The 16,028-nt window shown below is 44.0% G+C and overlaps 1 protein-coding gene across 10 annotated transcripts in view; it reads left to right on the top strand.

The window, feature by feature from the left end:
- The window catches only part of mtus1a (microtubule associated tumor suppressor 1a), a 60,444-nt gene that overhangs the window by 42,601 nt on the left and 1,815 nt on the right, over window positions 1–16,028 (top strand). For 7 of the 10 annotated variants that reach the window (XR_005041207.1, XM_021583495.2, XM_021583493.2 and 4 more), the window contains 7 exons: window positions 2,676–2,742; window positions 10,385–10,599; window positions 11,913–12,018; window positions 12,171–12,244; window positions 12,339–12,434; window positions 15,573–15,689; window positions 15,809–15,906. Coding sequence is in view for 9 of the 10 variants with exons in the window: in XM_021583495.2 (XP_021439170.2) it covers window positions 2,676–2,742; window positions 10,385–10,599; window positions 11,913–12,018; window positions 12,171–12,244; window positions 12,339–12,434; window positions 15,573–15,689; window positions 15,809–15,906 (773 nt within the window). In the remaining variant the exon portion in view is untranslated. Of the gene's footprint in view, window positions 1–1,630; window positions 1,827–2,675; window positions 2,743–10,384; window positions 10,600–11,912; window positions 12,019–12,170; window positions 12,245–12,338; window positions 12,435–15,572; window positions 15,690–15,808; window positions 15,907–16,028 lie in introns of those variants that run through there. The other 3 variants (XM_021583496.2, XM_021583500.2, XM_021583501.2) reach the window with 2 other exon arrangements.

Below are 16,028 nucleotides of genomic sequence, written 5' to 3'. Positions count from 1 at the left end.
TCAAATTAAGATCCTACATCTGTATGTTTTTTTCACATAACATTTCCAGACCATTAGATCTGAATGTGGATTGATTACTGGAGGTTTTATTGATCTTGCGGAGGGTCATTGTAAACCTTGTGTATGATATCATTATGGTGGAGGTCTGGGAAATGTAGACATTCAGAGACGAGGGTAGCGTGTCCTCCAAATGACATGAAGTGCTCACATACACTGAGTGTACAAAACATTAGGAACACCTTCCTAATATTGAGTCGCACCCCATTTTCCCCTCTGAACAGCCTAAATTCATCAGGCCATAGACTACAAGGTGTCGAAAGCATTCCACAGGGATGCTGGCCCATGTTGACTCCAATGCTTCCCACAATTGTCAAGTTGGCTTGAAGTCCTTTGGGTGGTGGGTACACACAAGAAACTGTTGAGCATGGAAAAACCCAGCAGCGTTGCAGTTCTTGACACTCAAACCGGTGCACCTGGCACCTACTACCATACCCCGTTCAAAGGCACTTAAATCTTTTGGCACTTAAATAATACAGCGTTCAAAGGAACTTAAGTCTTGCCCATTCACCCTTTGAATGACACACATACACAATCCATGTCTCAATTGTCTTGAGGATTAAAAATCCTTCTTTAACCTGTCTCCTCCCCTTCATCTACACTGTTCTGAAGTGGATTTAACAGGTGACATCAATAAGGGATCATAGCTTTCACCTTGTCAAGCTGTCATGGAAAGAGCAGGTGCTCGTAATGTTTTGTACACTCAGTGTATTTGTTCAATTAAACTGAAAAGGCGTTTGACAAATCAGACCCTCAGTAAGATTACATGTGGGGTCCACCGCAGACAAACCAATAATGATTTGTCTTTATCCTTGGAAGTAGGAGATAAAGGCAAATGTATTAATTATCAGCTTTCTGTCATGCTGTCCCAATAATGATACTACTTCATTCATTACCATCCCTCTGTCATGCTGTCCCAATGATGATACTAGTTTATTCATTACCATCCCTGTCATGCTGTCCCAATGATACTAGTTTATTCATTACCAGCCCACTGTCATGCTGTCCCAATGATGATACTAGTTTATTCATTACCAGCCCACTGTCATGCTGTCCCAATGATCTTATATCTAGCTGGCACTGAATCTACTGTATGTTAGAGGTATAGCATAGAAATATGATATAAAAACAATGATTTAATGTATGGTGGAGGAAGGGGGGGAGGGGTTGTGGTAGTAATGAACCCTTCTGGTGTCGTCCCTTGGGAAGGTCACTGCACAGCCAGGCCCTCTCCTGCTACTCAGTGAGGTGTAAATGCCTCTCTGTCAGCCTATTGTCAGGAGGCCTTTATGTATGTGTGCGTCCCAAATGGCACCCTATTTCCTATGTAGTGCATTACTTTTCACCAGGGCCCATACGGTGCACTATAAAGGGAAATGAGTGCCTTTTTTGACACACCCTATCTTATTTGCTCCGCTCTGCCTTTTACCACTGCTGCCTGCTACTACCACCACCTTAAAGTGACCTCCGCTCAGCTGTGAGGAGGTTGTCCCATTCTGCAGTCTGTCGCTCTCTTAGGGAGAATATGGTAAAGCTCTCAGCACTCAGATAGCAGGGCCAATGGAGTGCCGTTTTCAGTAGTGCCTCAGTCAGATGTAGTTGGAGCAGTCCTAGAGAGGAGTGTGTGTGGAGGTGGTGTCCACCTGTGCTGCTGTCATTTGTGTCTTGGTGTGCTGGGCCTCTGTAGCCTGGGGGAGACTCCCTGAGGCTGGACCATGGGCTGCTCAGGGAGCAGAGCGTGCCTTAGCCCTCCCTGCTCTGGAGACCGGGTAAAGGACTTCTATCTTTTGTTCTACTCTGTCTGTAATGGGGATGGGGAGCAGGTGACAGGACTGACTCTGCTAACTCTGTGTCTCACTGACCCTTCATTAGAGGATACAATTTTTTATTTGACTTGTCTTTTCTGTGCCTGACTCATTAGCCTCTGTCTATTTTTTGTGTTCTGTTATCCTTCTTCTCTGAGGGAGATTGTTCCAGGACAGTATCAGGGCCTGTGGTCCTCAGTTAGTGCTGTGTCCGGTGGATTTGTTGAGGAGTATAAGACCGGTTAGTGGGGGATTCCCTCTGCGTCAGTTTGGGAGGAGCACTGCAGCTAGGGCAGCCTCTGTAAAGATGGGGAGAGGGAGAGAGAGAGCGAGTAGGGGGAAGTAGAAAGAGGAGAATGTCAAATAGCTGGGGGTAGAGAGAATGGGTGTTAGGGTTTCTGTCTCAGCTCAGTTGCATAGGGGTTGGGGGGAGGGGGCTTTGCCTGACATGTTTTCTCAATGTGTTGCATTTGTTAGCTGAGGAGCAATATAACTGTGCTATTTGGCTCAATATCCTGTTAATGAAATGAAGTTGAGATGGAGAGGTCTTGTACACTAATGAAGCTGTTACTGTCATTGGATTTATCCCAGAAGTGCTTGTCATGAATCAACAATGTGCGTCTGTGTGCATCTAAAATGACCGTCTCGTATTCAAAAGGATATTGAATTGAAAGCTGTTATACGAATGACATTTTTTAGGTTCTTCTTACTGAATTGTGTGTGTGTGTGGGGCTCAAGCCTGTTGCAGTGTGCCAGCGAACCAAAGCCCCAAACTGAGTTTAAATGACCACTAACAGTGTGTTTGTTTCCCAGCATGATGAGGTCATTAAGCAGCGCAGGGACCTGTCCCAGGAACTGATGACCTTGAAGGGAGAGCTCGGTAAGTAAGGTCACCACAGAGACAACCCTAACCGCTTCGGGGTTAACTTTCCCCTAGGTACAGATCTAGAATCAGCTTCTCCTCCCTCTCCTAACCTTAACCATTAGTGGGATAAATTATACACTGACCCAAGATCAGTGTCTAGGGGACACGTCAATACTTAGTGAAGTATTGACGTGTCCCCTAGACACTGATCTTGGGTCAGTGTATAATGTCAGGATTCAGGACGTTTACTTAAGCTATCACTACGGCTAACATTAAACAGATAGGGCTCAATGCTACTTTGTTTTGTTTGTGCAGCTATTATTTGTCAGAGCACTTAGCACTAGGCTCAGACCCAACCCTTAGCACTAGGCTCAGACCCAAGAACAACTCGTGGGCTTTGCCTTGACAGTGATGTTGTGTTTTCAGCGTGTGGGGAGGAAGCTCAGAAACCATCTTTGTGACTATCTTTTGGAGAAAAAAACATTGCTGCCATGACTGAGTGAAATAAGCAGCTTAAGTCTGTCACAAGCCAAACAGTGGCAGTGTCATCAGACAGTTCTTCTATTGCATGTATTCCCTTTGCCTCTTATCTGCCCTGTAATTAGATTCTCCCCCTCCTTCCCTGGTTAATTTGTTCTGTCCTCCACCGAGGAGAGGATGGGACGCCCAGAACCGACGTAGTATAGAAGTGTGTGTGTCTGCTTTATTAGCCCCGGCCTCTGTTCTGAGTGTCTGCAGCATGTTCCCTTGAGGGTTCTTTAGGTTGGTGTCTGGCCCCCATAGAGGCTGTTAGGGATATTCTTGTCTCATTGCGCACCAGCGACTCCTGTGGCGGGCCGGGCGCAGTGCACGCTAACCAAGGTGGCCAGGTGCACTGTGTTTCCTCCGGCGCATTGGTGCGGCTGGCTTCCGGGTTGGATGCGCGCTGTGTTAAGAAGCAGTGCGGCTTGGTTGGGTTGTGTATCGGAGGACCCATGACTTTCAACCTTCGTCTCTCCCGAGCCCGTACGGGAGTTGTAGCGATGAGACAAGATAGTAGTAGCTACTACAACAATTGGATACCACGAAAAAGGGGTAAAAAAAATAATGATGTTAAATTGGTTTCTGTGAATTCATGACAATAATGCATCAGTGATGGGTATTTCCTGCAACTTTCTGAAGTAATGCCTGTAATGCCTGTTTCTGTGTGCCTATGTGTTATGTCGCCAGTTAGCATGCAGAAATGGTAATTTAAAAAAAACAAACAATAAAATGTTGATGGGGGGGGGGGGGGGGGTCCCTGGACCTTAAAATACCCCCTGATAAGTATTGTTGTGGACTTAGAAAATCGAATTTAGTTGTTTTTCTATAAAGAAACAGGAGATTATTTAGTCAAAACCTGAAGGGGAAAAACTGTGGGGAAATCCAAAACCTGGAACAACTAAACTGAGCTCTGAATTGGTCCGATGTTCCAGTGCTCTGTGTGTTCCTGTCTGGGGAGACTGAGGTGATCATGACATCATGCTAAACCTTGTAGGCACACCAACGAGCCAAACTCCCCATACCCGTGGGCACTATTTATTGTCTATTGTGGTTTGTTTGGAAAGTTAGGATTATTGAGATTAATCAAATGTGTATAATGTACTTGTTGTTCTCTGTAAATATTTTATTGCGCTTCACAGCAATCTTTTTTTACGTTTCCATGTGAACTTTTTTTTCCCCTCACCTTTTTGTGTCCTCAACAGTTTGCAGCCCTGTATTAAGTCTATCTGTTCTGTTCCTGTGGGGCTGCAAGGGTCTGACTGGGGAATAGTGTGGCTCCACCCCTCCATGTTGGTGGTCAGACAATGTACCTCAGCCTTGGGGCCAGCACATGACTCCCCTTCCCATTAAGCCCAGTGTATCAGCTTCTAATAGATAATGACCCCCAGACAGTTCTACAGACAGACCCACTAGGGTTGTTGGTACATGGTAGTACTGTACAGGGGGAGGGGAGGAAGGCAAAGACCACAAGGCATTTATCCTGAGCCCAACACTTACCGTCAGTGATTCCGTCCCAAATGGCACCCTATTTCCTATAAAGTGCACTACTTTTGACTAGAGCCCTGTATAGGCCCTGGGAATAGGGTATACTTTACCCCATCCCTCAGACAGTATTCTGCATAGCCAGTATGGGCTTGCTCCCCCAATGATGTCACCACTCCACTCACAGCAGCTGGCTAATTATAGTGTACTGCATTGTCTGTTTGGGCCACCTCCAGTTTCATGACATGACATACTATCCTTTCATATTAACTCTTCACCAATATAAATTACTAGCGCTTCATAGTTTTTTTCCTGCCTCACCACCTAGTAGCTGGAATTGGGGCACATTCAAAGCCATCACCCTGACAAGAATCCAAGACCAGTAACTTTTAGATATGGCTTCAGCCCCAATCCCCAGATGGGCCTTTACAGTGTGTTTTAGTGCGATGAATTTAGCCTGGCTCCTATGACCATATCCCCTGTTATACTTCATGCCTGTGGAGTGCAGGGCTCAACCTGATGTGTTTGTTTGGGCTCTGTCCCTGTAGGTCTGGGGTTCTATTTCTTCTCACTCCCACACTTTTGATATGATGCTATATATTACACTTAGACATTTTTATCATTTTAAAATATTTAACGCACCTGTTGGAAAGAGTCAAAGTAAATGGATACTATATAAATATTATGTGCGTAAGCCATTTGTTACTTTTTTTTACACAAAATAGTTGCCTCAGTATTGCTTCATTACCATCACTCTGAACAAAATGAACAATTATAGTGGTAAGTCAACATTTTACGTCAAATCACAAAAGAACTGCCAAGTGAAAGTGGAGAACAAGGATATGACATGGAGAGTATCATATCTCCACCTCCAAGAAATGTCACTTTGAATATTGCTTATACTGAGTCATTACCGCAACGTCGGTAAAACAAAAAACATTTCTTACATTTTAGGCATTTAGCAGACGCTCTAATCCAAAGCGATTTTAGAGTAGTGAGTGCATTCATTTTCATATTTTTTTTCCAAACTGGTCCCCCATGGGAATCGAACCAACAACATTGGCTTTGCAAGCGCCGTGCTCTACCAACTGAGCCAATTAATCTAGATTGTCCTCTATTTGAAATTATATATCTCATTATGTTGTGGTTGGAATTAACAAATGATGGCTGATTCTACTAACCAAGTAAACCTTGTGGCCTGGCAGTGAAATCCCAAAATGTTGCCAATTGCCATAATCACAACAAAATGTCGGTAATGACTATTTCCAGGTTATTACCAGAAGTAGCTTATTTTTCAATGGGAATACCCCTGCTTAATACTGCTTATCAAAATTATATTTTACTTTCTTTATAGCAATCAATGATAATCCATTTCCAACCACTTATTTTTAACTAGTCCAATTTACTATTACCGCCACAATGTACACATACAGTTGAAGTCGGAAGTTTACATAGACTTAGGTTGGAGTCATTAAAACTCGTTTTTCAACCACTCCACAAATTTCTTGTTGACAAACTATAGTTTTGGCAAGTCGGTTAGGACTACTTTGTGCTTGACACAAGTAGTTTTTTCAACAATTATTTACAGACCGATTTTCACTTATAAATCATTGTATCACAATTCCAGTGGGTCAGAAGTTTACATACACTAAGTTGACTGTGCCTTTAAACAGCTTGGAAAATTCCAGAAAATGTCATGGATTTAGAATTTTCTGATAGGCTAATTGACGTCATTTGAGTCAATTGGAGGTATACCTGTGGATGTATTTCAAGGCCTATCTTCAAACAACGACTCTTTGCTTGACATCATGGGGAAATCAAAAGAAATCAGCCCTCAGAAAACAAATTGTAGACCTCCACAAATCTGGTTCATCCTTGGGAGCAATTTCCAAATGCCTGAAGGTACCACGTTCATACAATAGTAAGCAAGTACAAACACAATGGGACCACGCAGCTGTCATACCGCTCAGGAAGGAGACGCGTTCTGTCTCCAAGAGATGAATGTACTTTGGTGCGAAAAGTGCAAATCAATCCCAGAACAACAACAAAGGACCTTGTGAAGATGCTGGAGGAAACAGGTACAAAAGTATCAATATCCACAGTAAAACGAGTCCTATATCGACATAACTTGAAAGGCCTCTCAGCAAGGAAGAAGCCACTGCTCCAAAACCTCCATAAAAAAGCCAGACTACGGTTTGCAACTGCACATAGGGACAAAGATCATACTTTTTGGAGAAATGTCCTCTGGTCTGATGAAACAAAAATAGAACTGTTTGGCCATAATGACCATCGTTATGTTTGGAGGAAAAAGGGGGAGGCTTCCAAGCTGAAGAACACCATCCCAACCGTGAAGCACGGGGGTGGCAGCATCATGTTGTGGGGGTGCTTTGTTGCAGGAGGGCTGGTGCACTTCACAAAATAAATGGCATTGACCCCAAGCATACTTCCAAAGTTGGGGCAAAATGGCTTAAGTAACAAAGTCAAGGTATTGGAGTGGCCATCACAAAGCCCTGACCTCATTCGTATAGAAAATGTATGGGCAGAACTGAAAAAGCGTGTGTGAGTAAGGAGGCCTACAAGCCTGACTGTTACACCAGCTCTGTCAGGAGGAATGGGCCAAAATTCACCCAACTTATTGTGGGAAGCTTGTGGAAGGCTACCTGGAACGTTTGACCCAAGTTAAACAATTTAAATGCAATGCTACCAAATACTAATTGACTGTATGTAAAACTTCTGACCCACTGGGAATGTGACGAAATAAATAAAAGCTGAAATAAATCATTCTCTATTATTCTGACATTTCACATTCTTAAAATAAAGTGGTAATCCTAACTGACCTAAGACAGGGAATTTTTACTAGGATTAAATGTCAGGAATTGTGAAACTGAGTTTAAATGTATTTGGCTAAGATATATGTAAACTTCTGACTTCAATTGTACTTCAAGTGTAACACACTTGTTCCCAATATACTGTAACTACTGGAAAAAAGATAAACGTATAACAATTTCAACTAGAAATTGCATTGTTGATGGTAGCTTACATGCAGGTATACAATCACAGCCAGTGCAGGCCAGTATTTATGGTTTAAGGAATTTAAATAATTAATGTGGTAGTATCCTATAGACGGATAAACCAAATATTCCAAAACCCATTATGCTTTAAACTAAAATAGAATGCTAAAGATGTTTTGTGAAAATCGAGTAAAATCAAATTTTGTGTGATTTTAAAAAATGCCAAAGGTGCCCATAGTTGCAGAATCACCAGAGCCAGTTCCCTGGCTCCCAGGGTGATATACCATCTGTGTAACAACCACAGCCTCACTTGTCAGGGTCCCCTATCCTAGACATGTCTTTTCTGTACTGTAGGCTGGAGCTGGTTCTTTACATTTGATTTATGTTTAGCTGTTTGTCTCATCGGGTAGAAACCGTCTGCTTGGCATTTTTTCCTGAGACGTAGTTCTAGATGGACGACATGGCTGACTGGTACACATGATCAAGAACCTCAAATTCCCCTTTCTCCTGAAACGTTCACTTCCCCAATCCTTTTAACGTGTGAATCCCATCTAATCACTGTAGTGAACATGTCTTGTTTTATGAAGGTTGCCATAGAGCTCCTATTGTACATCTAGGAAGGTTGCCACCATTAAACATATTGCATAAGAAGATTCATATTCTGACACGTGCCTGCAGAAGGGCACCAAGCATAGAATTAGAATGATTTCTATTGCACCAACAGCTGGAAGTAGCCTTTAATACCCATCCATCCCTGCCCACTTGTAAATCGAGAGCTATTGAGCTATTCTGTTCATACTGGTAGGATTGTGTGTCAGGGATCAACCTCCATATGTATGTCACCTGCTACACATGGAGACAGTAGATACTACCCTGTTGTACACAGCTGCCACTCTTATGTCATCGCCAGCCAACGTAAATCCTCACGGGCTGGCAAGGCCAACTGCTGGGCATGACACTGGCACTGGCATCTGTTCTGTCTATACCAGGAATGTGGCACAGCACGCAAGGGCCCACCAGAGCCGTGTGTCTGTTGCTTAGTTTATATTAGTGTCTCCCAACTCCAGTCCTCCAGTACCCCCAGCAGCATGTACATTGTGTTGGACATGCTGCTGTTTCTACTGTCTATGTTCAAACTGTAAAGCTGGTGTACTGTTCTACTGTAGCAGACATATGTTGCAAGTAGGACAGAAGTGAGTCAATATAAAAAAAATACCAAGGACTTGACACTGATTTCAGACAATTGTGAAAATGTGTTTTTGATAACTCATGGGTATGTCTTTGTACTGCCAATAAGGCAGTGTGCTCTGTAGTCAGCCAGAGGCGGGCACTGGGTAAGGCAGTGTGCTCTGTAGTCAGCCAGAGGCGGGCACTGGGTAAGGCAGTGTGCTCTGTAGTCAGCCAGAGGCGGGCACTGGGTAAGGCAGTGTGCTCTGTAGTCAGCCAGAGGCGGGCACTGGGTAAGGCAGTGTGCTCTGTAGTCAGCCAGAGGCGGGCACTGGGTAAGGCAGTGTGCTCTGTAGTCAGCCAGAGGCGGGCACTGGGTAAGGCAGTGTGCTCTGTAGTCAGCCAGAGGCGGGCACTGGGTAAGGCAGTGTGCTCTGTAGTCAGCCAGAGGCGGGCACTGGGTAAGGCAGTGTGCTCTGTAGTCAGCCAGAGGCGGGCACTGGGTAAGGCAGTGTGCTCTGTAGTCAGCCAGAGGCGGGCACTGGGTAAGGCAGTGTGCTCTGTAGTCAGCCAGAGGCGGGCACTGGGTAAGGCAGTGTGCTCTGTAGTCAGCCAGAGGCGGGCACTGGGTAAGGCAGTGTGCTCTGTAGTCAGCCAGAGGCGGGCACTGGGTAAGGCAGTGTGCTCTGTAGTCAGCCAGAGGCGGGCACTGGGTAAGGCAGTGTGCTCTGTAGTCAGCCAGAGGCGGGCACTGGGTAAGGCAGTGTGCTCTGTAGTCAGCCAGAGGCGGGCACTGGGTAAGGCAGTGTGCTCTGTAGTCAGCCAGAGGCGGGCACTGGGTAAGGCAGTGTGCTCTGTAGTCAGCCAGAGGCGGGCACTGGGTAAGGCAGTGTGCTCTGTAGTCAGCCAGAGGCGGGCACTGGGTAAGGCAGTGTGCTCTGTAGTCAGCCAGAGGCGGGCACTGGGTAAGGCAGTGTGCTCTGCAGTCAGCCAGAGGCGGGCACTGGGTTATATTTTTATAAATGCGTTTGCCTTTCCAATGCTGTATGTCGTAACATGAGCCTCGAGTTTTACTGTTCAGTTGTTCCCAAAGTGTTTACTTGCCCCTGTGCACGCAGGGTGAATTTCAATACTCTTATTTCCCCTTTCTCAGAACTGACCATTTCTGATGTATTTACCGTCATTGACATTTTTATTTATTTCATCTTTAAATAAACATCCATGAAATGTCACATTGAAAAATGTAAATAAAGAAATCCAATAAGCACAACTAAGAGATTGCAGGCACACATGACTTGGAGTCTCAGTGCTGAACCCACTAGCCTTCTCAGCCCCTTTGTTAGACTGTTAGATTGTTTATCTAATGCTGTTCTTCTTTGATAAGATATGAGACAAACACATTTCCCGTTAGAAAATACAGTTCCACAAAACTAAATGATTTCCCCTCTGCTGTGGATCCTACTGGCACCCTGCAGTGAACTCGGCCCGCTCGTGTGAGTTGTTGGAGCGGGAGAAGGATGAGGTGTGTAGGGCATTGGAGGGCGTGCTCCAGACGATGCAGGAGCAGCACCACACAGAGCTGGCCCAGCTGGAGGAGAGGCTCAGGGTGTTCTACCAGGCCGAGTGGGACAAGATCCACCTGACCTACCAGGAGGAGGCAGACCGGTGCAAGGCCCTCATGGAGCAGCAGGTACATTAAAGCTACTGGGTGCGTCCCTAATGGAACCCTATTCCCTATATAGTGCACTACTTTTTTTTTACCAGAGCCCTATGAGATTTGGTCAAAAGTAGTGCACTACAAAGGGATTGGGGTGCCATTTGGGACGTAGAAGAGTGCCAATAGGCTAAACGTGGCTCTGTTCCTTCTTTTTACTGGAGAAGTCTGTTTATTTCAGATCAGTAAAAATGTAGAAGGGCTTGAGAGGATTGGAATGCACCCACAGTGTCAAGTCTTAATACAACTACACATGACACTGTCGCCCCCTCAGTCTCTCAGGGCTCAGTCCTGTCTGTCTGTCTGACAATGAGATAATTGTTTAGAGATTTGTTCATTCCTGACATACACAATATCCATCAGTGTCCTTTGCAGTCATTCTGTTGAGTCATTCACAGAGCGTACTACTCAGCTAGATTCATTTCAAGGAAAATTGGTCACTGCAGAAAGTAGTCCACAAATCAGACCTGGGGCTATCTGTCGGTATACTGTCAGCGTGGAGCTGGTTTCATCCTGATGCTGAAGGTTGCTCTATTGATGCTGACTGCACCCCAAATTACACACTGTTCCCTTTTATAGTGCGCTCATTTTGACCAAAGCCCTATGGACCCTAGTCAAAGTTGTGTACTTTAAAGGGAATAGTGTGCCATTTGGGGATGCATACTGTCTTACGCAAACTGACTCACTGAATAAAATTGAAATTCTATCTGTTTGGAATAAGTGTTTTTGGCAGTCTGTACTGTGTTGGTTTATTTGATCTTAAGTAGTTTAAAGGCCTAAAGGCTTTTCATGATCTATCCGTTACTATTGATGTGATGATTCATAATGCACCTGTTAAAGGGATACTTCGGGATTTTGTCAGTCAAGCCCTTTATCTGCTTCCCCAGAGTCGGGTGAAGCCCTTTATCTGCTTCCCCAGAGTCGGGTGAAGCCCTTTATCTGCTTCCCCAGAGCCGGGTGAACTCACGGATACCATTTTTAGGTCTCTGCATCCAGTATGAAGGAAGTTAAGAGTGTTTCATAAGCCAGCGTTAACTAGCGTTAGCTCAATGACTAAGTCTATGGTAAATACTAGCATGCTAGCAGTTACCATAGACTTACATTGCACTAACACTAGTTGACAATTGCATTAATGCTAGTTAGCAACTTCCTTAAAACTGCAAGCAGACACACATGGTGTCCATGAGTTAATTTGACTGGGGAAATAGATGGTGGTAATAGCTTTTTATACGTTGCTTTTGTTTTTGATTATGAATGTTCCTAAAACCATGTTCCTTCTCTTTTTGAAGATGACGGAGTTGAGAACCAGCCACGAGGCTGTGACGTTAGAGCTGGAGGCCAGCAACTCTGAACAGATCCAAGTGGTTAAACAGCAGTATGAAGAGTCTCTAAAAGGTACATTCATCCTGTCATGTACACCGTTTAAAAAATTACAAAATCTTAAGTAACTGCAAGGTAAAAATCAGCAAAGCACGTGTTAGTCATTTTTTTTTAACTGATTTTGACTGTCTTGCAATATAATTCTGTTAAACTGATCTCTCTCTCAGAGTTCCGTCAAGCTCATGAGCGGGAGCTGCAGACATTGGACAAAAAACTGAAGGAGGCTGAAGCCACTTTATCTGTAAGCTTCAGCTTCACATATCAAAATATATTCCAAGTTATTTTGTCTCGGGAGAGGTTAGGAGATCGTGTCCTCATGATGTGATGTTCATCAGGGCCAGATTCAGGAGCTCATCGAGGAGAACACGACCCTGAACCACAGGATAAAGGCAGAGGAGGACCAGAGGAGGGAGCTGGCTGAGAGAAGTCAGGTACTGCCAACACGCCACACCCCTCACATTCACTCTTATCTTACGGCCCACTCCAATAACGTTCCAAGATGAGTGTTATTGACACTAGGCAACAGCACTGCCCTATCTCCCTCCATAATAAAATGATGATGTCAGATATGCCATTTAGCAGACACCTTTGTCCAAAGCAACGTACAGTCATGCGTGCACATTTTACGTATGGGTGGCCCTGGTAATTGAACCCACAATACCAACTGAGGCATACAGGACCTCCAGTGTGTATATATATTGATAGTTTTCTATTTTTGTCTTTATTTCCTATGTAGTGCACTCCTTCCAACCAGCGCCTCTGGTCAAAGCAGTGCATTATAAAGTGAATAGGGTGCCATTTCTGACACCACCCAAGAGTGCGTTGTTAAAGTTAGGCTGCTGTCGGTCATAATCAGTATTGAGTGGGTGACCTTTTCTTCTCAGCATTCTAACAATGCACATGAGGGGATTGAGATAAAGACCTCTGTACTACCCTTCCAGCCACACTGATAGACTAGAAATAGTCTGACAATAACTGCTAGCACCAACCCAGTGGTCCACTGCCTGCTTGGGGCTATGGGAGTCATGCTGTATAGTTAAAACACCACACGGTGTATAGTTTTACAACCTAGAATGACTTTAATTCTCCCCTGCTATGTGATTGAAGGCATTGACTATGTTTGAATAAGGCTGTTGTGGTGAAAGTATTACCGCCACACCGGCGGTCATGACCGAGTCATGGTAATCTCCTCTTATGCAGTCTGGACATGCATTAGTAGTACCCCATTCGCTAACGATCATCACGTTGCTATTGGCCTGGTACTCAGGACTCTATTGTCCCTCTAACTACTATGACATCAACGCAAATACAATTGAAAATCACATCAAACACGTATCCAAACAGTTTCATGCTTTTAAAACTCACCTCACTGTAATTGATCAATTTGAAGAAAGAAGTTCAACAACAGGTTAAACTGAGTGTAAAACATGGTTGTTGTGGATGTTGTTTCAAAGCCTAATACAATGAAATAGACAGCACTTTATAAGGTGATGATTCATTCAAAACACTTATATGCAAATAAATGTAATAATGATTGTGCCGTTTATATACTGAACAAATAAAAAACGCAACATTTAAAGTGTTGGTCCCAGAAATGTTCCTATGCACAAAAAGCTTATTTCTCTAGAATTTTGTGCACAAATGTGCTTACATCCCTGTTAGTGATTATTTCTCCTTTGCCAAGATAATCCATCCACCTGACATGTGTGGCAAATCAAGAAGCTGATTAAACAGCATGATCATTACACAGGTGTACCTTGTGCTGGGGGCAATAAAAGGCCACTCTAAAATGTGCCGTTTTGTCACGTAACACAATGCCAAGTTTTGAGGGAGTGTGCAATTGGCATGCTGACTGCAGGAATGTCCACCGGAGCTGTTAGCTGACAATTTGAATGTTAATTTCTCTACCGTAAGCAGCCTCAAGTTTTTTTTTAGAATTTGGCAGTATGCCCAACCGGCCTCACAACGTGTAACCACGCCAGCCCAGGACCTCTACGTCCGGCTTCTTCACAAGTGGTATCATCTGAGACCAGCCACCTTGGACATCTGAAACTGAGGAGTATTTCTTTCTGTAACAAAGCCCTTTTGTGGGGGGGAGAAATGCATTCTGATTGGCTGGGTCAGCTCCCGAGGGGGTGGCTGCGCCCTTGACCAGTCATGTGAAATCCATAGATTAGGGCCTAATGAATTTATTTCAGGTGACTGATTTCCTTAAATGAGCTGTAACTCAGTAAAATAATTGACTTTGTTGCATGTTGTTTATTTTTGTTCCATATACAATACATAGCCTACTGCATATTACACACAGCAGAAAAACATTAAAAAACTGATTCAAGATGTCTTTGGCACATAATTGGCCTAGCCTATACTCCAAAAATGGTTACAAATTAGTGATCGCCTTTGAGTGTGGACTGTATTATAATGCATACTGGATGGACCTTATGCTATTCTCCTAACGTTCTATTCATGAGTCTGGGAGACAACTTATGGGCCTAGGCGATGCTGTTGGTTTATTGTGCAGGACGGCTTACAGAGTTAGCCTACAGTTATAGTGAATTTGTATTTTATTTTTTATTAGCTTAGTAATAGAGCTTTTTCTTTGTATGTAATTAATAGGCTGACGTTACCTTTAGCTACAGAATATCTCACCACTGTGCATTTCCATCTTTCTCTCTCTCCTTCATTCCTTACTCCAGTGCGCAGAGTGGCTGAACAGATTTAACTTTGTTTCACAAAATGAAGCACTGGGTAGCTGCAGGAACAGCGTTGGAGAGCCCATGGCATACAGAGTTTGGGTGGAATATCACCTGTCGCGCAGTGAGGCTGCATGCTCCTTAAACAGTGATTGATGGTTGGAGTGAAATGACTGTAGTAGCCTTTCCTGCATAATAACTGACCACTGGAACTCAGTCTCCATTCGCTATATGACGGGATACTTTTTAAACCTGCCCCTGTTCCTGACCATTTGATGGTGTAAATTCAATTGATTTCTCAAATCCTGCGCACCTGCTCCAGAATGGGAAAAATATCCTTTACGTTTTGTTAAACAAAATGTAATTATATAATGTTTCTTTAGACCTAAAATACATAAGGGATGTATTGTGATGGTGTATACAGTTCATTAGACTTTTTTTAAATGTAGATGTTCCAAAGGTGGGCATTAGTGGCATGCATGCATGCGACTTGTACGAGGGGAGGCCTGGAGATGCTAAACATGTTTATTTTAATTAATGGTCAATGTCATGACCGCCACAGCCCTATGTGTGGCATGTATGTGTGGCATGTATGTGTTGCTAGGGCTTACACAGTGGGGTGTTTTTGTCACCTAGGTATGTTACCCTCTGAGTTGTTCATGGATTTAGGGTTGAATGAGTTATGGGAAGAGGTTAGCCTCATCTGGAATTATCACACTCATTCAGACCTCCCTTTTCCAGAAGGACTCCCTGTATTTGGAGCAGGAGCTGGAGAGCCTCAGTGTGGTGCTGAATATCAAGAACAAACAGCTGCATGAACAGAACCACAAACTGATGCAGAACAGTGTTACTCACCCTCTTTTTGTTCTGTTCCAGAAGGACTCCCACACCCTGTATCTGGAACAGGAACTGGAGAGCCTCAAGGTAGTGCTGGATATCAAGAACAAACAGCTGCACCAACAGGACCACAAACTGATGCAGATGGCCAAAATGGTGAGCACCATAGATACCACACCCACTCACTGTTAATGACATATAGTTCAGACATACATTTTAAGACCGATGCTTTTTTGATTTAGTCTTGCATTTTTAATGTTGTGGATTTTTTGTAGACGGAGAAAAGTGTTAAGCTGGACGAATGCCTTAAAAAAGTCCAGCAGGAGAATGAGGATCTGAAAGCCCGCATGGACAGACATGCTGCTCTGTCGAGGTAAAACAACCACTCCTTCTCTTACTCCTGTAGTCTTAAGTCAGCCTGGGAATGGGTGTCTATGGGCTTCTATGTATCCGGGTGTTTTTTGCTCTCTTAACTCCTGTCTTGACACCGCTTTA

The sequence above is a fragment of the Oncorhynchus mykiss genome, chromosome 31, assembly GCF_013265735.2.
Source record: "Oncorhynchus mykiss isolate Arlee chromosome 31, USDA_OmykA_1.1, whole genome shotgun sequence".
NCBI lineage: Eukaryota > Metazoa > Chordata > Actinopteri > Salmoniformes > Salmonidae > Oncorhynchus > Oncorhynchus mykiss.
This window is presented reverse-complemented; position numbering and strand designations above follow the sequence as displayed.